At 39.2% G+C, this 23,507-nt stretch overlaps 1 protein-coding gene across 7 annotated transcripts in view; it reads left to right on the forward strand.

Moving 5' to 3' along the window:
* Positions 1-23,507, forward strand: part of MID1 (midline 1) — a 248,068-nt gene that overhangs the window by 137,533 nt on the left and 87,028 nt on the right. For all 7 annotated transcript variants that reach the window (XM_048951145.1, XM_048951186.1, XM_048951170.1 and 4 more), the window contains exon 2: positions 9,136-9,851. In XM_048951145.1, coding sequence (XP_048807102.1) covers positions 9,192-9,851 — 660 coding nt within the window. In that variant the 5' untranslated portion in view covers positions 9,136-9,191. The remainder of the gene's footprint in view (positions 1-9,135; positions 9,852-23,507) is intronic.

The raw sequence follows: 23,507 nt of genomic DNA on the forward strand, positions 1-23,507 counted from the left end.
ATGGCCTAGACACTGTGGTGTTTGTTCAAAGTGGGTTTTTTTGTACTTCTTGGCACTAGTATACTCACAGGGATGGTCTGGACACTACAGTTTTTTAACAGGCAAATTTGAAAGCCCACAAAATACATCATTTCTTTAGCAGAATCAGAAGCATGCATAGTCCGCAGGTAGAGAATTTCTAATACCATTTTTTCCAGTTTAGTATTTCAGAGAGAGCTGTTTTCTAACAGGCCAGTGTTAAACTGGATATTTAGCAAGCTCCCAGAAAAAAGGTTGAGGCTGGAGATGGTGCAGATGTATGCCAGTAATACACATTAGCGGTGGCTTAGTTGATAATTGACAGGAGGCAGACAATTTATTCAAGTTTTTTTTTTTTTTTTTTTAAATAAACTGCAAGACTTCATATGTTGTTGATGAGTAGGGTCTCAAAGGGATGTAATTAAGCTATTGCTTTCTCTTTGCATGCTGTCTTAAAAGCTGGTAAGCTATTTTCTGAGTGACATTGAGCACCTTTAAGTAAGAGGCCTGTCTGAGGTACTGTATCAGTACCTCTCAGGAGTGATTGCTTATGTTAGCTGCTTTTCTGTTCTCCCTCTTAGCCTGTTTGGAAGACTGGCTGCAGGACAATTAATCTGAGGTTGTCAAGTAAACCACTAACCAGTCCAACTACTTTTGTCAGTGGGTCCTTTTCATTGCACGCAAGTGTGTGCACATTCAGTAGCACATTTAACCATATCCTGATAGTGAATAAGCATTTTCTGTTAATTTTGTAAGGCTACATGGCAAGGCTTCTCCCAAGATCAGGAACTCTCTGAGCACAGGAGAAGAGCTGTATGACCCTGTGACTCAGGGCTGGAAGGAACTAGGACTCTAAGCAACAGAGGTGCTGTATCATGACATCTTAGAAAGACGACTCTCTTAGAAGAGTGAGCTTAAATTTAATAATGGAGCTTCTGGCTTTTATTCAGTCTTCTGGTTTATATCACGTGAAGTATAGGTAAATTGGATCTCTTTTTCTTATCATTGTGCTAAAATGGATTAGAAATTGGTGTTATTATGTTTCCTAACTTATTTCAACTCCCAGAGCTCTCTGGTCATCAGTAGAGTTTAAAAAGAACTAGTGCTATTTACCCTTTTGGTTTCTAAGCTGCAAATTACATTGCCAATACAATGCAGCTCTTTGCTGTTCTTAATTTCTTAGCTTGAAGCAATGAAGTTTTGCCACAGCATGTCTACTAAAGACCTGTTTGTCAAGATTATGTGGTTACACTTAATGTTTGGTTTGTCTCAGGTCTTTAAATAGTCTTTAAAGGATAACACCCTTAAAGAATGTAAATGCATAGAGGAAAATATTTGAGATCACCAGGGTTTATTGTGGTGTGTTTCTGTTAAGTAACACTTTCTTAAGAAATAAAATACAAGTGGGTGTGCCTTTGGCAAACAATAAAGCGTTTCTGTTTCTTTGCAGCTGACATGACTTAGTTCTCCAGAGAGGTTAAAGGGAAACTTGCCACTTTAGGATTTGGCCTTATTAACAAGGAATGAAGACTGATTTGCATCTCATTGTGAGTGATACATGGTCTTACCGAAAAGGCTGAGTTGGGATGCCAAACCCTTGAGTGTCTTAGGGACAGAACAGTAGGCTGCACACAGCTCAGGATTTCTTTTTCTTTTTAGCTGATCTCATCGTTTTCATTTGTTGACCTGTTGTGTCAGGGTCAGAATATTCAGTCGTGGACTGTTCTGCACATTTTGGGTGATTTGGATTAATAACTGCAAATCAGTACTCACCTGCAAGTTTATTCAGATATCCATGCATTCTTTTGTACCTTTGAAAGTAGAGAATGATAGAAACCGTGTATTCCAGAAGAGAACTTTGAAAGCAAATTTTGCTAAATAAGTGATTACAGGGCTCATAAGAACATTCTTCAAAAAAAGTATTGAGGTGAATTGCCTGTTTTCTTCTTAGATCTCAAGAACACCGAATATGGTTCCTTGTTGGATTAATTTATTTTACTGTAAGTTCTCTCTATATTTGAAATGAGTTCTAGGAAGCACAGATCATTCCATCCTAAAGATAATCTAAAATGGTTTACAGGAGGTGCCTCTGAAGATACCTGTCATTCGCTATTAACTATCATGGGAGTTGATAAAGACCACTTCATATGAATACCACCCTCTGTGGCTAGGAAGCAAGAGAGAGGAATAGGTTTCTAATACATGTGCTAAATACTCATGATTTGCTATGATGCATTTGCAGACTTCTGCTCTGGTTTATAGGGCCAAAGAATGCTCCCCAAATAATTCTGCTTACAGAATGGGAACTTAGTACCCCTATGTGGAGCAGCAGAAGCACACTCACTGTGGTCCATGTGGCAGTGGTAAGATGGGAGATATCCCTATTTTAGCTGAGCAAGCTTTGGGATCTGATGAGGATCCTCACAATGATTTTTCTTCTCCAAGTGGAGCTGTAGAGCTGCAGGTTCTTGTTTTGTTACTGCTGGTCACATGAGCTGAGTGCTTCATGCACCACTGAGAGAGGTTTCTAACTACCTCCATCCTCTAAAATAGATTACCTTCAGAGAACAAATATAATTTGTTCCTTATCCTCCACACTCCCACGCTTCACAGCTAATTTCCCTTTCTAATTACCTGATTACAATCTTGATTTTTAAATACACCATCGATCTTTGGCAGCTCAGCTTACTGCAAGTAGAGCGAGGAACTCCTTGGTGCTGGGTGGTGAGGTTTTTTGCAGCACTTAGAATCTCATTTTAGCCTTTGCAAATGTGCAGAGTATGCTCTAAGAATGCTTGCTTATTCTTTTAAAAAATAAAATAAAAACTTTGGCGGGCTTTTTAATGATCACATGTGAGGAGCAGAAAGCAAGAGATGCCAGCAGTGCGTCTTGTAATGTGATAGGTACCGCTTTATAAGTCCAGGGAGCTTTAGTCATTCAGAAGAGCACCATATGCCTTCAGCTTGCTGGTAGTGTAAATTCAGATATCTGGCTGGCAAGTGAGGTCACAATTTCCTACCTGTTGTAGTTCCTGGGACTTCGTTTGCTGCTGTTTATTTTAAAGGCTGTCTTTGATTAAAAAAAAACAGACTTTGAGCTTCTACCTTTGAAATGATAATGTCTCATTTTTATCTAGATGGAGGTGGTGATTATGAATTGAAATGGTATTATTGATTCCCCCTTTGCTACAGGAAAAGAATTCATAGGACAACTATGATATGCTTAGAATGATATTCTTTCTTGAAGCCACTCTAAAACCTTCACTAAAAAAATTACAGTAGCTTAAGGGCCTCAATGCTTCCAGGCTGCATTGAACATAGCAGTTGTGTGTGAAAGTATATGACTAGAAGGAACACACTGAACTATTTCTGGCTATTTTTGTGGTTGTATTGCCTGCTATAAAGAGTACCATGTCACCTGAGGCAGTACAGAAGTGAAATCCCTAGAAGTGAGAGATTTCCTGCTCTGTTGTGCAACCAAAGCCATATGAAGACTGGTGGGACTTGGTGTGACCCACTTCCTCAATATTTGTTGTTGCACTGCTGTGATATACCCCAGAATAAATAACAGTTTCTTCAATGAGAAGTGTGAATTTAGTTGGAGAAGGGATTTTTGGAACAGATCTTCAGGGATAAGTTTGTCAGGCAGACACCACTAATGCTTGTAGACCTAATGCTGATCCACATGTGCTAAGGATTAAACAATCCTTTGCTTTCATTACTCTTGAGCATTTTGAGGAAGTATTAAATCTTGTACCTAAAGAATGCAAGGCTACAAAGGTTGCAAGACTATAAAAAAGAAAAGTCAAAGAGCATTCCAAATGTGCATTGGTATAGATTTATGCACATATGTAATATTGCATGCAGTATAGCATTTATATAATATCAAATCAGCAATTTATTGATTACTTTTGAATTTACGAGCTATGATCTTCGTATGTTTTTTTTCTTCCTTTTTCTTATTAGTTTTTTGAGGCTCAATTATTGTTTTAGCTCCTGTGAGAAGGAATACATGATATTGTGCCAAAGACCATAGTTCTGTTATATGTTCATCTCACTGACGAACATACAGGATTTGGCTTTTTGAAAATATATTCTGTTACTAACATATGGTTCAAGTGAAGAAAGATGTTATCAAGGCTTTGCATCACTGCAAGCAACATGGCAGACGTTCCTTTGCTGCATTAATATCCCTTACATGTTACAAACAGCTATCTTAACATCATGGAAATATTGTATGTTACTTCCTTGTAGACAAGACAGCTAATGATTCTTTTGTCAGGGAAAATGTATGACTAAGATAAACTATTCAGGTTTTGTATGTGCTTTTGCATAATAGGCTGTTGAACAGGTACTACCCTTGGAATATTTATTAATTTGCACTGTTTGGGTAAAAACAACAACAAAACAAAGGAAAAATCAGTAGACAAGTATTTTCATGTTTGAGGGCATGTGAACCTTGCTTTGTTTAATGTTATGGAGGTTTTCATTAAGCATTTTAAAAAATATATCTGAGTTTTGATTATTTGTTCTCTGTGCAATTCTGAGCAAATTAAAATACTTAGATGATTATCTCACTAGCTGTGGTGCTGCAAATTGCTAACATCGCAAGTGACTCATTGGCTCTAGTGTCTCTGGTGCAGAAGGTAAAACGTCTAATGGACTTAGGACAAACCATACTATGGAGCATTCCATTGGTTTAATCACATTTGAAATATTTATTGAATGTGATGTAAAGCAATCAGATTCATTTGTTTGAAGGAACAGTTGTTCCCAAGGCAATTTTGTCTATATCCTGGAGAGGGATAGAAAATGGCAAAAGAAGAGCATTTTCTTCGTTTTTGTTTTACAGCTAACAGAAGAAATTGCAAGTGGTTTTTATTGCCCATGCCAAATTTTATGACAAGAACATAAATTTTAAATTTTCCTTTTATAGTGCACTTAACAGAAAAATACTGCTGCTTTGAAAACTGCAGCTGTGTATTATGATAGTAGACTGCTTAAGCACTTGCCATGGTTCATTCAGGAAGAGCATGTGTGTTCACTATAAATCTTCTTTTACTATACATCTAGGATATGTAGGCACATGCATGCATACATGGATAACCCATTTTATTGCCTTTCATACCTAGTTTTTCATATTTCATGTGAAATTTCTTTTCATACCCATCTAGTGGCAACTTAATATTTTATTTTCTAACTGAAAAAGTTGGCAAGTATTTTCTAGAAAAACATTTAATCCACAAGTGCTTCATTTTTAGTTTAGTCTGCAGTCTTGTGTGCATTTGTGAACATTCCCTTATATGAGTTTGGAAGAGCCGAGCCAGAATAGTCTTCTTGTAGTAATCATATTGTGGTAGTCTTAAGTCAACAGATTGTTAGGTAAAAAAAATGCTGTTTGAACCTACTTGGGTGTATTTTGGTCACCATTCACCGCAACGTAACCAACTGGTTTGTCAGTGAGGTGGCACATCAAGGACTTCTGGAACGTGGCACATATCCAGCTCTTTTGCATACCACTGTTTGTTACTAAGATTCTTAAAATCTGCTGAGAATCATAGAATCATAGTGTGGCCAGGGTTGGATGGGACCTCAAGGATCATGAAGCTCCAAGCCCCCTGCTGCATGCAGGGCCACCAACCTCCACATTTAATACTAGACCAGGCTGCCCAGCGCCCCATCCAACCTGGCCTTGAACACCTCCAGTGATGGGACATCCTCAGCCTCTTTGGGCAGGCTGTTCCAGCACCTTACCATTCTCGTAGTAAAGAACTTCCCCCTGATATCCAACCTAAATCTTCCCTCCTTCTACATACAACTGTTTTCCCCTTCCATGTCACTGAGGCCGCTGCAATTTAAGGTGCACCAAAGCAGCCTTAACTCCTGCTGTGAAATCAACATGAGGAGCTGGGATTGAAATTGAAACTTCTTAGGAAGCTTCACTCACTCCTGGATAGATTCTCTTCTCACTTTCCATGAAAGAAAAGAAAGAAAAAGACTTTTTTTTTTTTTTTCCATTCTGGGTCTTGAGGCTTTCTTCATGGCTTTCCACGTAGGCCATGTTGACTATGGAGTTTGACCGTGTGTGTATTATAAACCATACACATTACATTTCTGCCTATTTCTGCCTCATTACTGCTGCTGTGGATTCTCTTATCACACAAAAGCAAATCACAAAGTATGAAACTTCAAGACCAAGGAGTTCAAAAGATTCCGTAGCTGGATGAGCTGCACAATGTACTTTATACATCAGCTTAAAAGCAAAGGCAGAATTGCAGTCAGTTAAAAAGCAATCATTGGATTACCCAGAAAATACAGCCCCTTTTCCGTGCCTCTTAAAGTCTTCATTGCTCTCTCCCAGTTGCGGTGTTTTTTGACTTACTGGCAGCTGCAAAAGGAAACAGGGAAATGTCTTTGTTTGGTTCTGTCAGCGTGCTCCACTTTGATTACTGTGGGAGACAGGCTTTTATGGGCTTCTATTCCAAGAATTTTACAGTCTAGGATCAGATTTTGACGCTCTTGCTAGTCAGGAGTAAGTGGCTATTCCATCAGGTCAGATAGATCAGAATGGGTTATCAGTTAGGATGGTGGTGTTTAGACAGAGCCATGACAGTGATTCAAACACTTTTCCATGAGTCAGTGATGCAAATATTTTTCTGCTGGTTTAGTCTTTTCAACTGTCTTTTAGATGAGTAACGTAGAAAAACCTTTGGTTATCCTTTTATTTAAGACAATGTGCTTTGAGAAGGAAACAAAATGAATGAAACCTTTTGGCACATGAGAGAGCAGGAGGGATTTTGTGCAGAATGAAGAGCACGGAAAAAAGCCCCATATCCGGAACATGGTCCTAAGAAGCAAACCAGAGAGGTCGGCAGATTTTCACTAGGCTGCCAAGAGATGAGCAATGATTAGGTGATTTGCCTCCTTAAAACCTTGTCTGCTGCCAGCCCCAAATCCCCTTCTCCCATTTCCAGTGCAGCTTTCAGCCCGCAGGATAAGCGGATGATGAGGTATACAGTTGTGGTGTGGAAGGGATTCAAACAAAGTGAATGAGATTCTTATCTTCTGGGACTTGTGTGATACAGATAGTGAAGAGGAGGGAAGACAAACTGTTCTTCATTTGCAGAAAATGCTTTCATCTTTTGCTTTGCTGTGTGGCTATGGCTGAAGGGAGAGCAGAGAAGCTGTCTTCCTGCTTATATCAAATTGCCAGGCCTTTAATTTTGACCAGATGAGCCATGCAATTATGGCATCTGATGGATAGTTATAAAGGAATTAGTCTTTGGCAAACTGAACTTCATTTCAAGTAATATCAGCATCACAGAAGAGTCAGGAAACCAAATTCTGTGACAGAGTCAGTGCCTTTCCCTAAGCACTCAAATTTCTTGGCAGAATAAAAGGAAGCCCAAGTGCAAAGAGACAGAGTACTCTAATTTCTAAGCGCATTCTGGAACGGACGTCTTGCTGCTCTTCCCACAAGCAGGCAGTGCAGGATGCTGACAGGTACCCTGAACCTTGCCTCCATGCCTGTCAAACTCTCCCATTTTATTGTGGTTCCTATTGGGGTTATAGGTAGTATTCCTGCTGCCGTGCCCTGTGCTCTAATTGCCATGAAGTGCAGGAGGTTCAAACACGCTTGGTTCCCAAGGCTGCTAATGAGCCCCAGCTCTTCTCGCCCTTAATGAACCAAGACTTGTCTGGGGGGATTCTTGTCCGCCCCTCTTTCTTCCTGGTCAGGGAAGGAGGCGAGAGTTCACACAGCAGAACAATGACTTTACAGTGTGGGGGCCATGCAGCTGTGCCATCTGAAGCTGTGCTTGGTTATGAGCAACAAAGCTTAAATAGATTGTACTGTGAGGAGGTACGGCTCTTGCTTCTGCCTCATTGAGCTGTCCACTCGCGGCAGCGATGGGGCCCTGACGGGAGCTTCTGCAGGGAGAGCTGCGCGGGGCGACGCTTTCGCATTCTCTCTGTGATGCTGAAAGCAGAATTGGGAGCAAAATGAAGTTTTAGTAGATCTCTGAGAGGGCTGCACTGCCGCCTCCTCAAGAAAATCCCATCAAAAGTCACAGATTCCTAATCCACCTCAGATGGTTAATAAGGCCACTAGAGCAAGCATAATTCAGGAGTTTCAGCGTTGGAGAGTGTTTACACAGCAAAGCACGCACACAGACGAACCCTTAACCAAATCTCACTTTTCAGTATTTTTCTCACGGCAGGCTCTTTTCATAGGTTAGAATCATCAGGAATTTGGGCTCAATTAGTAGAAATTTCATATGCTTCATCTTTCTTGAGGTATTTCAGTTAGGACACTGCAATCCTCTGGCTAATTTATCTCACTGCAAACACACGTGTCATATTTACACACGTGCATGTACCTGTACATACGGTACAAATTACCTTGAAATACAGAGGAGCAGTATATTAATATAGTATGATAAATATATCCATGAAAAACATAAAAATATCACGTGCTTTCCTTGATACACTGTTCCCTGTGTATATCCATGCAAATATTTACACATGTGAACACAGATATGTACCCTAGGTGCTGTGCTATAACAATAACTTAGCATTTCAACCTGAGAAAAGAACTGTGTGAATTAAAATAGCGATGAGAGAAATGTAAGGTTACTGGCTGTTATATACTGGGCTAACTCTTGCACAATGCTATACAAAGGTGAAATTGTTTAAAGTTTTACTACTAGATTAGCAAAGCCAAAAACAGCATCTGCAAAAGAAATCTGATTTTGCTGTAGTAGGCTGTTTGAAAATCATCACATTGTTGTTTTAATCATTTTGGGTTTTTAGCAGTGCAGAGAAACATCTGCTGCTTTCCTCAATTGCATGAGCGAGAAAGAGAAAGCGAAAGAATAAGGAGCTTTTGCTTTGCATTCCTAAGTGAACAGAGAGAATAGGGGGGAAAAAAAAGAAAAAAAAAAAGCCATCTGGTTTTAAATACCTTGATATGTGCATGTGCAGGTTCAAAACTTTTGCTTGCTCTCCCACCCGGAGTGGTGGACCGATAGAACCGGGAGCCGCGGCGAAGCTGGCAACCCCCCATGGCTGACCCCTCATGTTGTTTGTCGCCTAATCGAATTTTGCGTGTGTTTCCAGATAGCTGATCAGCTTCCCTGGATTTCGCTGACGCCACAGGAAAGCTTTGCCTGAAGATGGAAACACTGGAGTCGGAACTGACCTGCCCTATCTGTCTGGAGCTGTTTGAGGACCCGCTGCTGCTGCCCTGCGCTCACAGTCTCTGCTTCAACTGCGCGCACCGCATCCTGGTCTCCCACTGCGCCTCCAACGAGCCGGTGGAGTCTATCACCGCCTTCCAGTGCCCCACCTGCCGCTATGTCATCACCCTCAGCCAGCGTGGTCTAGAGGGGCTCAAGCGCAACGTCACCCTGCAGAACATCATCGACCGCTTTCAGAAAGCCTCGGTGAGTGGGCCCAACTCCCCCAGTGAGACCCGTCGGGAGCGGGCATTCGACAGCAACAGCATGTCCTCCTGTGAGAAGGTCCTCTGCCAGTTCTGTGACCAGGACCCTGCCCAGGAGGCAGTGAAGACATGCGTGACTTGCGAGGTCTCCTACTGCGAGGAATGCCTGAAAGCCACGCACCCCAACAAGAAGCCTTTCACCGGCCACCGGCTGATTGAGCCCATCCCGGACTCTCACATCAGGGGATTAATGTGCTTAGAGCACGAGGATGAGAAGGTGAACATGTACTGCGTGACGGACGACCAACTGATCTGTGCCCTGTGCAAGCTGGTCGGGCGGCACCGAGACCATCAGGTGGCAGCTCTAAGTGAGCGCTACGACAAGCTGAAGGTGAGTGCTGCCCTCGCACCCCATATGGAGTGGTGGGGAGGGAAGGTGTCCTGCTGTTCAGTGTTGTGTTTCCTTGTTTGGGCACAGGCTGGTGAAGGCAGGTGTGCGATCTGTCATCAGGTGAGATGCATGTACAGACCGCTGTGTGCTCATCAGAAAGGGATCAGGTTTTCCCTTGAAGAAAGATTCCTTGGTTGTGCTTTGATTTTTCTGCTGCATGCAGTGTACACTATTGCTAGCACAGTAAGCTATCTGTATTAGATAAGTATTAGCTTATCTGTCTGCATCCATCCACATCTTCCCTCATGGCAGTTGGCCGGGTTTTGTGTTGGCTGCACATACGCAGGCCCTGATGGAAATGTTGGTGTTCTTTGCATATGCTCTGCTGTTGATTATTTTTTATCAAGCTGTTTTTATCATAGAAAACCCTTTGCATCACTGCTAATAAGAAATGCAATTATACCTGCTGATTTCAGGGGCTGAGCTGCCTTGTCAGCCAGGGAGACCAAATGCCAGCCCCAGTCCTCCCATGCTGCCCCGAAAGAAACTAAACCAAAAATCTCTTTCAGCTCCTTGTGGCATTCCATGGTTCCCCCCTCTCACCTGGCACCCAGCTGGCACCCACCTGGCCCATGTGGGGTGTCCTCACTGAGTGAAACAAAAGGCCATGATGCAGACCTGCTCAGGTTGCTCTGCAGGCTCCCACTGAGGCCATCAAGCAGCCTTGAACCAAACACATTGATTTAGATGCTGCAAGCAGAGTAGAGGAATTAATGAGATTTCCTCAGGCTAGTCTGTATGTACTTGTCTGCGTACGTTTTGGGGGGGATTCCTTGGTTAAGTTGAGAAGACACAAGTGTGGAGCGCGAAGATAATCCACCACAGTTCTGGAGATATGAGAAGAAACTGAATTAATAGATTTAACTAACTGGAAATATATTCTTAAATAACTTGAAGATGAAAATGTGAGACTACACACATACATGATAACTTTGTGTGAGTGCAGGTAAATTCTGCATGCCACTTGTTTTTCATGCCTCTGTGCATGTGCAGATATGCATATCGTGCTCTGTTCTTTACTTGGACCTGATAACTTCTTTCCATTTCTTAATTAATTTTTTTAAAGTTAAAGTTGTTATTTCAGCTTTCCTTTTTTTTTTTTTTTTTTTTTTTTTTTTTTCCCCTGAAGAAGTGCTTGTTTGTTTTTTTTAAATAATGAAGAGTTTAGCCACTGCCAAAATGGAACGTGGGCTCTAAATGCGAATGCTTGCCAGGTGCTACGGTTCAGCAAGCTAACAGAGACTAAACACCTGTATTGTTTATCAACTTGATAAGAGTAGGAATGTGTAATTTGATGTGAAATACCTTTGAAGTTCGGTATTAGCTAAGTGCATTTTTGAGAATGCCAGTAAATGTTAAACAAAATTTCTTATGCTGGTATACTTAGATATGGCTAGTCTTGGAAGAAGACTTCAAGAAGCAAATGTCTTTACTTGAGATCTTAATATGGCACATGGTTAAGAAAAAAATGTGTGTTTTTACATAATCTCTGTCTTTTCTGTGCAAAGATGCCTACGCAGACTCTGGATGGGTATCTCAAACAAACAAGCAGTGTTCACCTTAGATGCTTCCCAGATTAGCAAACCTGGCAGAAACATAATAGAGTACTTTACAGCAGACTCATCAATGAATTCAAGTACTAATTTAATGATTAGAGTGGGCCTGGATCAAATAACTCTTTCTTACAGAAGCAATTTCTGTCATTATCCGTACAGGTTTTTTTGTTTGTTTGTTTAGACTTACACTTTCCTTGTACTCAAACTATTTGGAAGTAGTTTATACAGGAAATTATTAGCCGACATGAAATCCAATTACTATCCTTTTTGTCATGAGTGAAATAGACTTATTTTACTTTGTTAATCCCTGTGGCGATACCAATCCAATACCAATTTTGCCACCAGTTACAACAGTCTGAGGCCAGGGATAGTAGGCTAGGTGAGTTCCATCCAGATCCAGAGTCCATTCTCTTTTCATAAGAAGGTAATCAGAAATTGATGTCCTTCCTTTCCTCATTGCCTCTTCCATCTCAGTAGTGTGAGCTGTTTTACATATTAAACTCTGAGAATAAGATTTTCTCTTTAGTAGATTGGATTTCTTCTTTAGGAATAAAGGAATTAGGTTTATTTACATCACTGCTTAGCAGCGAACAGGCAAGATTGTCTGTTCCCTTTTCATGTTGAGGCAACCTTCTTCATAAATGGTAATACCATTTCTTCAGTAACTGCTGGTTTTGCTGTTGTTCTAAGTCTTTGGTTCAAGCTTGCATTTAGTGTTTGTTAAGTTACAGTTAATGTGCAGATGTCAGCGTTAAATGCAGTGTTCAAGTTAATCAGAAAATACCCATCTGAAAAACAGGTTGCTGCTTGCTATATTGTTGCCAAGGGTTTTCAAATACATAGGGTTTGTTTGATAGATGGGTTACGCAAATCTTCAAAAAAAATTCTAAAAGAATGAGTATGTGCTAGTCAGTAGGGTAGTGGATTCATTCAAAAATTGGTGGCTAATAGTAAGTATCTTCGAAGAAGAAAAACAAAACCGCTTCATGTGATGTTTTCTTTTCTTGCAATTTTCTTTTTAAATCAACACATTATTGATGCCAACAACAGCAACTAGTGTGTAGCTTTAGGTGTCAAGCTATGCTAATTACTCGCATTCTTTTCCAGCAGCGTTACTAATTATTTAAACTATATCTCATCCTTCATTAAGCATAGGACAATAGATGCCATTGCAATCTAGCTCCCTTTGTGGCAAAAATGAAGCCCTTTAATTAGGAGTTCTGTACCCTTGTCCAGCAGAGACGTCTATGCTAAAGCATGTTTAACAGTCGGTGTAATTGCAATTGTGGACATCTGAAAATGAGAAAGTGTTTTCCTTTGGCAGCTATTGCTCTAGCCCTGAGAGATGCTTTTGTTAATGAACTTCTGCTGTGCATGGAGGGGTCTGAGGGCACTTATTTCAGAAGCAATTCATTCTTGGTTACTAAGAACACATGGTGTAATTACATGCTTATAGATGTTTTAGTGCGTACAGACTTTTTTTTTTTTTCTTTAGACCATAGACACAGATATGTTTTTAAAAAGAAATATCATATACCATGACAAAAACAGAGAATAAGAAATGTTCTGGTTATCACTGAATTAATGAAGTGATGGTCAGAATTGTGGTATAAGTTAGAAATAGCTTCTAGCTGCATAAACAATGAAAGTTGTAAAAACAGAAGCTGCAGATGCTCATGCTCACTGCAGTATAATACTACAAAGAAAAGGTTTTTGTCTAATTACCTTTGATGTTGATTTTTTGTTTTTTGTCTTGTTGAAATGTGAAGGAAAAGACAAATATGCGCTCATGTTTCCAGAGAAAATTAATGAAAATTGCCACTGTTCTTTAGACATATTTATACTTAAGAAAATAATAAGAAAAATGAAAAGAGGAAGAAGCTACAAGGTGGGTGTGAATGAAAAATAATGTCTGATTAATTTTAGCAAAAAGCCATGAAGAAATGTCACAAAAGGGGAAGACAGACGGTAAACCATATTTTGAAATGGTATAAAGCAAGTGCCATTGAAACCAATAATTTTTTCTTCTTCATATTTACCAGGAATCTGGCCACTGATATGCATAATCTTGCAAAAAAATATATATATTTGGAATGCTTTGTGTGATGCATAATCAAGTGAGATCCTTTGTTAAATCAAACTGCTATAGGTTAGCAGTTGTTCCCCATGTTTTTGTTTGACCCTTATTAGCACTGACACGTATTGGGCATATTTATGAAGGCAAGGCGGTCCTGTGAATGGCACTCAGGAATTCCAAGAACAAAAGAGAGCTTCTTGTTTGTACGGCTTTTATTTTGTTTTACTGGCAGAATCCATACACATCTATTTTTACTCTGCTGTTTATGCAGGATGCGAGGATTCAGTTTTCAATGGAGTGTCAATTCAATTACTCACAAATATTTTTGGTGGGAAGCAACCATAAGTCGTTTCCACATAGGGAGAATTGCATTCAACTCTTACGAATTTACTTCAGCTGTGTAAAGGTAGGAGACTTTGTCAGGTCCACAGCTTCTACAAACTGGGCACAAAAATATATCTCCTCCAATATGTTTACTCTGAGTTAAAATCATCTCGTATTTCAATGTCTCTGCAGAGACACTGTCAAAGTATGCATTGAAGCTTTCCAACTATTAATTGGTATGGTGCATACTGTAAGAATCTAATGCTTGGAAACCCGTGCTCAAACAAACAGATGGGTTGACAATCCAGGAATACTGATTTTTGTATTTGTACATAAATACATTAAGCAAATGCATGTAAGTATATGTCCGTATGCATTTTATTATGTTTATTTGTATATTTATAGTGCTCATGGTAGTATGATAACAATATTGCATATGTTAATAGGTATGTCAGTGTAGCTATGTTTGAACAGCACAGAAATATATAATTCCTAGTAGTTCATTAATATATAGAATTTATATGAATATATATATGCCTATATTTTCACTATATAAAGATTCAGATATGTATATGTTGGTCACTACAAATATATTTGATGACATGTACATTAGCTACATTTCAATTATTTAATCTACTGTATCCAAAACATGGCACCCTTGGACTTGCATTATTACTAGAGTAGTATTAGATTACTGTTTGATTAGATACTACTTAACACATATTTCAGTGTATATGGAGTATACGTATATGTATAAGGAGTGGTCACTTATATTGGTACAGAATATTATGTAATTTTACACAAAGCACAGAGAGTTAACTATACTTTTTCAGTATTATAAAGACTCAAAAGCATTAACTTGTTTCATGGAAGAGAATAGATGTAGGAATGAACTATTTCAATACACAGGTATTCGAGTAGGACTTATTTTATTAATGTGTAAATATTAAGGCAGACTTTAGATCATACTCTTTTAGTCTAGTGTTTTCTCAGGTTACTATGTTTGCCAAATCTGATATTTCTTTTGTGAAATTTAAAAGCATATAACATAAATATGCTTACAACAACATTACTGGTGGTGATTTTTGCTTGTTTGAATTGTTTTTGTTGGTTCTTTTTTTTTTTTTTAATTTTTTAGTAAAATTCTGAATGATGTGGTCTGAGTTGGTATATTTATGAATGTGGATTATGAACTATTATTCAACAATAGTTTTTATTTACTGAAAACTGGATGTGGCTCTGGGCAGCCTGATCTAGTGGTTGGTGGCCCTGCCCACAGCAGGCGATTTGAAACTAGATGATCTTTGAGGTCCTTTTCAACCCAGGCTATTCTATGTTTCCATGATTGTATGATCTTTGTACTTTTCCACGCACCTGACCCAAAACGTTGAGGTGATGGACTTCAAGTCCTTACTCCAGCTCATAATTTGCTTACTGTAATGACCTCCTGTTTCTCCCTTCATTGCTTATACATTTTTAGATAATAAAATGATTGATAGATGGTGGTGGAATATAATGAAAGACAAATGCTTCTTCAGAATGAGACTGTTTTAACAATAAGCAGTAAAGCAATAAAAATGGAAATGAAGCAAATAGAGGTGGGTAAGGGCAAATAACTAACTCTCTTAGAACTCTTAGAGTTTGATGCAGGTTGACCCTTTTTGTAATAAATATAGTGGCTGCCTAACAAAGAATCAAAGGTAGAGTAGGTAGCGGGAAAAGTTACAAACAAGGTGACCTTTCAAAGGTAGAACACTTACATTTTTTAGAAAAACAGCATACTTTCAAAAAATTGATACGTTGACTGAGCAAATGAGTTCTTTTAGTGTCTTCTTGGAGAATTATAAAGCTGACTGGAGGAGTGCAGCTAAAAGAACTTGCCATAGTCAGTAAATGAAAGCTTGCACTGAAGCACACACTGGGAGGTGTGTGCAAGTGCATGAATATGTATGTTAGCTATGTGTATTCTGAACTTATCTTGAAGTATAATCTTATTTAAGCAAACAAGCATTACAGAACACTCAGCATTCAGGTTTCTCTTGAGCTTTAATTTAACTTGTTAAATCACTCTATGAAGAAAAAAACAAATTATATGAATTCTGCTCTATAATGACACAACCACAGTAGCATGATTAAAGTATCATAAAGATCCCCCAAACCTGCCATCCAGCCTCCTGTCCCCTTTGCTTCCCCCCACTTAGGACACCTTTTCTTTGGCTGGACTGAGCACCCACAGTGGGCATGTGATGGGACTCCTGTCCTTCGCAGCTCTCCAGCTCTCTTTTATAACATGCTCTCTGAAGTGAGAGCGTTCTGTTTATTAGGTATCTGAAGTCAGTGAAAAGTGAAGGAGGAACAAAGGAAATGGAATAGCAGATGATTTTATCTTAGTGTTGTGATTCTGAGCTGTTTCTGGACCTGCTGTAAATACTTAATTAAACAGTTCTTACCTAAGAACAGACACTGAACTGTAAGCACAATGTCTTCATACCTGTCAGTAAAACACTGAGAACGTGATGGATAGGCAATAAGTAACGTACCATTGACTTTCTCAGTCATGTGTCTTGTGATGCCAGCAGGGTTATTTTTTACTATAGATTTTTCTTCTTCAGTTTATGCAGGTTGAAATAGAAGTTGTGTTTCTTTTAAGAATTTCTTCTTGGCTGGAGAACAGGTGTTTGTCTTCTGCAAAATCCAAGTTATGACTGGGGAAGGGATGCATGTGGACAGCTATTCTAGAGACTGGAGCTCTGCATCGCCTCTGTATCATATGAGCCCCCTCCATCAGAGGTTGGTTGGTTGGTTTGTTTTCATGCTCACAGTATTTATATGTTTTGAGAAATGAATATTTCCTACCTACATTTTTCAGTCTACTCTTTCAGAATTTTGTAATTTTAACTTCCTTCACATTCTATAGGTCAGATTGCAATGAAGTAGCAATGTGATCCTTTACTTATATTTTACAGTAGGAGAGAGATCAAATTCAGCACAAATGAGAGATGTAACAGTGCCTAAGGTTAGGTTTTTCCTTTTGCAATTTTCCTTTTTAATTAGTTTTGATAATGAGAACAATCTTCTAAACTACCACAGACCCCTTATCCTCAGCCTTTTTCTTACCCTCAGAAAACTGCCGTCAGAAACCAAATGCTGAAATATTAGAGAATCACAGAATGGCCAGGGTTGGGAGGGACCTCAAGGATCATGGAGCTCCAACCCCCCTGCCACATGCAGGGCCACCAACCTCCACATTTAATACTAGACCAGGCTGCCCAGGGCCCCATCCAATCTGGCCTTGAACACCTTCAGGAACAGGGCATCCACAACCCCTCTGGGCAGCCTGTTCCAGCACCTCACCGCTCTCTCTGTAAAGAACTTCCCCCTGACATCCAACCTAAATCTTCCCTCCCTCAACTTAAAACCATTTCCCCTTGTCCTGCTGTTATCAACCCTTTCAAAGAATTGATGTGTCCAGCATGCTTTGGTGGAATAATATAATATTTCAAATATTGACGTGTCCAACATACTTTGGTGGAATAATATAAACTTCACGACTTCGTGCCTGTACAGAAGTTAAGAATGCATCTCCTTTTTTTTTTTTCTTTTTTTTTTTCTCCCATAGGAAGGAAATTTCTATGGGCATTTGTGTCTTTAGAATAGATAGTATCCCCCTGTACTAATCTTTCTGCCAACCATGTCTGTAAAGTACAGAAACGGTTTCATCTATTTTTACCATAGCAATGCACAAAGGCGCTATTCAAAGTTAAGTCCAGAATATAAGGACTTGTACAAATACATGAGGAGATGTAATCCTTTCTTGAAGGAGTATTTTTTCAGTTAAGCTTAAAACAAAATACAAAGCAAGCATGATATGTACTTAGACATTTTATATGGTTGCAGTAATATTCAGGCTACCTGTTGGCATCATGTAATGGGAAGATAACAAAATAATGAGATAAGAAACAAATTTTGGGTGTTTCACTAATGAAAGGAGGCACTACTGTTTGATTTCTTGTAATGATTCTGGTATGAAATACACTGTGCTGAAAAGTCTGGATTCTCATGCACATCATTTAGGGAAACAGTGCAAGTGTTTGCACTGCCTTTTGTGCCAGCCTAGTCACAAATTGCATATATTCTAATTGTTCAGTTGTGATGTCCAAACTGATGTTAATACACTGCTATGACAGTACAAAATATTACTCTCCCTAAATTTGAAAAAAGAACTGAAATGTGAGACATTACAAAATAACTAAATTCTAGGCTTGTTCTGTAGTATTTTCTCTTTTATGACATAAGTTTTTCAGCTGTTAGTACTTAGTGAAGATTTTGATATTGCATTTTGTTAAGGTTCTAAATAAAGCAAAATTTAAAAAGTAGTACAACCAAAAAAAGTCTCTGATGTGACATACATCAGCTCATACAAATTGAAACAAATAGGAATAAAACGTATCATCTCTTCTTAAAATGCTAAAAAGTGCAAAGGGGCATTTTGAACACAGTTACTTTCCAGTGCTGCATTAATTGTTTCTTACTCTGTTACGTACTGTATCTCATCAGTTATTGGTGATAGAACATTACAGTTAATATGGGGACAGACAAAGAAAGGAACAGCAATATACATATAGGAACAGGCAGAGTGAGGAGAGGGGAGCAAGAGTGGGCTGGAGCTCCTGGATCTCAGGGCTAACAGCAAGATGAAATTGTTCATATGTTTTTCTCTTTTCCTTAAAATTATCCACAGGCATATGTGGAAACAAAACTTTTTTAAGACAAGGTCTCCCGTTTTACCTGCGCAGCTGATAGTGAGATTTCACACTGGCAACAGAAATGTCAATTCCAGCTCATAATGAATTTGAATGTCAGAGAAGTTTTCCTTCTTTAAGCCTATCTAGTAGATAAAATGTTTAAGAGTAAAGAGCATAATCTTTCATTAACTACAAGAGAAGCAAAATAAAAGAGAAGAACCTGTATAGTTATATTGGTTACATGGATTAACATTCCTTGCTTTGGGGAGTGGTGCTGTACCCTGGTAGGAAAGGCACTGCTTTGTTCTACAGCAGTGATGTTGAAGTTTGAGGCTGCATGCCCACATTCTCTTATTTACAGTGGCACAGTCAGATTTTACAAGAGATTGAAGATAGGCAGCTGTTACAACAGCTGTGATAGAGACATTACACAGACTTGGCAGGCTGTGGCTAATCACAGTGTGTGCAAACTTCATCTATAGATTAAGCCAGCATATGGAGAATATGCATCTCTTCAAACTGAATCCAAGCAATATTTATCTTTTTAGTGAGTTACTAAAAGTTAAGAAAGGTAATGGTCAGTGTTTACATGGCAGTTCAACCGAATAGATATTTAAAATATTATATTCATGGCCTGAAGACTTGAAGCACATAGATGCAAGAAATCCATTCAGTGGAATAATGGAGGGATCTTTTAAAATGCTGCAAATCGTATTTGACCTCATCAGTTTAAAAAAATAATTAGTCAAGCCATGAACATGTTCCAATATACAAACCTTGAGCATACTCTCTAACTTGTTAAATGGGAAAAACGTACGTGCAGATGTACGTAAGACTGGAGGAGAATGCTTGAGATAAAAAGTCCTTGTTTTTCCAGTAGCCACGGTCCTCCTGGTTGCTGTATGGCCTTTTCTACAGTTTCAGCTTTCCTGAAAAAAAGGAAAGGGCAGACATGCTCCAGGATGGCCCTACCAGCGCTGGCGCTCTCCTTCCATACAGGGTGGTCTTCACCTCAGCTGCATTTCCCTTTCTCTGGTGAAGTGCTGCTGTTGGAAGCCAAGCACGGGGGGTTAATCTGTGAATGGAGAACTCTGCCGTGTGAGGGAGCTCCAGCATTGAGGCACTTTTTCATTGGTTGTAGGTGTCTGCTGAGCAGAAGGACCAGCTCAAGATGCCTACTGAGGTTATGCAAACTTTGAGTGAACTATGGTGATGCAATCTTTTCTTTCACGTGCTTAAGTAAGGGCAGACGTTGTTCTCTCCACTGCATTTGAATATACCTTTCAACTTTAAAAATATGGCTGTAGCTTTGGGGGGGAGGGAGCATTATATTGGAAGTATAATAATGTTTTCACTCTCTTTTGGGCATTTCTTCTGATCGCTCTAGAGGAAAAAGTGACCTTTACACTCAAATCCACCAATTAGAGCAGCAACCACGATGCCTTTGTGTGTTCTTGTTTTGTTTTGTCTTATGCTGTCATTCACTGTGCTGAATTAGCTTTCTTTTCAGAAGGACTTGGGCAATACTCCTAAATTTCTCCTGAAATTCTGATATACTGAAATTCTTATGTAGGCAGGATGTTATGAGCTATGAGGGTTGTTTTTTTTTATAAGAAACACTATCAGAGGAAACTTTTTCTTTCTTTAATTTAAATTAAATACTTTAATTTACTGGATTACACTCAGCTTTGTTGGTATTGACAAGAAGGAAAAACCTTTGTCTGAACTTTAAATGAATGCTAAGTAATAGTACATCTTTAGACTAGTAATTGTCTTTCAGTGTCTTGTTGAAAGATACTGTGAAAAAGCAACAAAAAAAGGAAGAATATCACTGAGATAATCTACTAAAACATCTTAGAACACCTGAATAAACTTTAAATGAAGTCTGAATTTTCAGCAGTTTTAAATGTGCTCTTGCACTCTCTAAATCAATTCGCAATTTCTCCTTTGAAAGCAGTGTAATTTTTTCTGTCAAATAAGTCACTACTAATTAAAAGACAAACAAACAAATGTAACTAATAAGACCAGTTTGGAGATCTGCTTTTAGATTTCTCAAATGCTTAATTTCAACGCTCCTGAAGTCAGTGAAGGCTTTCAGTTTTAACATGCACAGTATCAAAAATTTTCAGTAACTTGGGAAACTTGGTCTAATTTTTACTTCTATTGTTTGCAAAGCTGACTGTTTGCAATACAAGGGTACAAGTAAATTGTTGGGTTGCAGGTAACTAATTGTCAGAAGTCACAGCTTTAGATGTGGGACAGCTGATTTTGCAAGGACTGTCTTTGTAGGCAGGAATGAAACTGTCACTCTAAGGAAGAAAACAAAAGAAAAGGGAAAGAGCTTTACTTTTAGATTTTTATTTTATTTTTTTCAACAATGTCCTCTAAGCATGGTAAGAACCCCGATTCACAGCGAAGTTCAAGACAGGAGTTTCTTGTTGAATGACTCCTGTTTGCAGAACAGGCTGCGAATCTGCTGTCACGTGTTTTCCTTGGAGAAACTCGTTTCCTTCCTGAGGAGGTCTGCAAGGTCAGGTAAATATCCGATCTTGGAAGCTGCCTCTGTCAGAGCTCTGAGTCATTATTTCTCTGAAAAAAATCGCAGAGAAAGCCTCTCAAGAAACCCTGAAGTGCAGTGAAGCACTTACTCATGGGGAGCCATTTTAAACAGTATATGCTAAGTAAAAGAAAATTTTTCTGAAGCTCTGTTTTTTTTGTTCCCATATATGTGTAATTTCAGTATTTTTATTTAAAAGTCAGAATTTGTATACTGATTTTCAGTACTGTAAAATGGGACCGATCAGTCTGTTCCATCCTCTCCCTCCTTAGTTACCCAGCCATCTTCACTGAGCACACAAGTGTTTGCTAGAAAGGCTGATGCACTATGTGCTCATAGCGGAGGCACAAGTCAGGTGCCTAAAATACAGTTTCCAAGCTGCCAAATCAGTTTATGTTCAGTGTCTGTGGGTCCACTATTTTTTTATAGTTAGTAAATAATTTTCTGGAAGTTTATCAAGTTGAAATGACGCAGTCAGATGTACTCTGTTGCTGGCACAAAGTAAAGACAAGAATCTTCCAGAGAAGGACGGGGTGAAGCTAATTGAATGGACTCCAGGTCGGATAATAGGAAAAATTTCTTCTCAGAAAGAGTGGCAGTGCAGTGGCACAGGCTGCCCAGGAAAGTGGTGGACTCAACGTCCCTGGAAGTGTTCAAGAACCTTGTGGATGTGGCATTGAGGGACATGGTTAATCGTGTGATGGGTTGATTTCTGGACTGGATGATCTTTGGAGGTCTTTTTCAATCTTAGTGATTCTGTGACTTCAAATAATATTCAAAGTAAGGAGGAACAATTGCACATACAGCCCTTAACTGTGTATGAAATGAAATAATGTGATTTCTCTATGACCAGCTCTGTGAGGAGTCATTTTCTTTATTACCACAGTCTACTGTAAAGTTGTACAGATGTGATTCCAGAGCTTGAACCAAACTTTCAGAATCTGAAGAAAGACAAAACTTTCTTTTCCCTTGTGACCAAAAAGTATTCTTGCCAATAAAAACAACAGTAGTGATTAAGAAAGCAAAATAATCTACAGAAATACAAAAGTGGTGTTATAACTATGTCTATACAAAGACTTTTTCAGTACAATTCCCTGCAGAAATTATGTTACTCACAGGATACTAGTCCTCTGGCAAAAGCTTCTAATTTGGTTGTGAAGCTGTGGCTTTTGTGAGGAGTAACAGTAGAAGAACATATTTGGTCTTTGGTGATATTGTTGCTGTCACCACTACTGAAACACACTGCCCACTGCTTCACTGTGTCCACACGCAATGTCTGGTCTCCAGAAACGTTCAGCAAGTGACAAAAGGTGCCATTTTTTCTTCATGGAGGAGTACAATTCCACACCTTTCCTTCATCCACACTTCCACCATTGTGTCATTTTGCTCCTCTGCTGCCGTCTGTCACGTAGCAACAACATGTAATGGGATACTGGTGGGAAGGTTCAACCTCAACTGCTGTACCAACATCTGCCTCTGGCATTGTGGGCCAACATAACAAAATAGGAGGCATTACTTTCAGAGCAGCTCTCATGTTTATTTTTTGTTTACACGCACAGCTTTTGAATTAGTCCTTAAAATATGTTGAGATGGAACTCTCTGGTAATTCCCTTTTAACCATCAACCACTGCGGCGTCAAAAGCTGAACTGCAACAAGTATAGATGTGTCTGATTTTTTAAAACTCCTGTCACATCTTTTCCACTTTCTCACAGAGATCAAATGGGCTTGAGAATTACGCTCACTAAAACAGGGCTGTTCTAAACTAAAAAAGAGCAAATTCCAAAGCACATCAGAGCTAATTTGCCATTGTTTTCACCATACACCATAATGAACCCTCATCAAATGAATGCAGCTGCTATGTTGCTGTATCCAAAATAATGTAATTAAATTGCTGCTTGGGGAATTTTGGAATATAAATTTGGCAGAGACTCATTATTGGCAATTCGACAGTGAAGCATTAATATAATCTTATCCAGAGAGGTGATCCTGTGTTCTGTCATTCTAAGAGAAGAGAGAGAAGAAACAGGATCAGAATGACAAATGAGCAGACAGAAATCTGAAACATGAAACCACAAGAACTTAAGGCTAATCCAAGCCATGCTGGAAAGCCTACTGGGAAGGAAAGGGGAGGACAGGATGAGAAACCTTGCATGGGTTATATTGGAAAAATTTTCCACTGTGCTCCAATGTGAAGAGGTCAACAAGGAAGGAGCGTCCACCAAAGGAGTCTGCAGGAGGGACAGCCTAGCCACCAGCTTGATGGTAATTTAAATTATGTCCATCAAGACGAAAGCAATGGCAGCTTGGACTCTTGGATGATGAATTCTCTTAGAGCT

Source organism: Lagopus muta, chromosome 1, assembly GCF_023343835.1.
Source record: "Lagopus muta isolate bLagMut1 chromosome 1, bLagMut1 primary, whole genome shotgun sequence".
NCBI lineage: Eukaryota > Metazoa > Chordata > Aves > Galliformes > Phasianidae > Lagopus > Lagopus muta.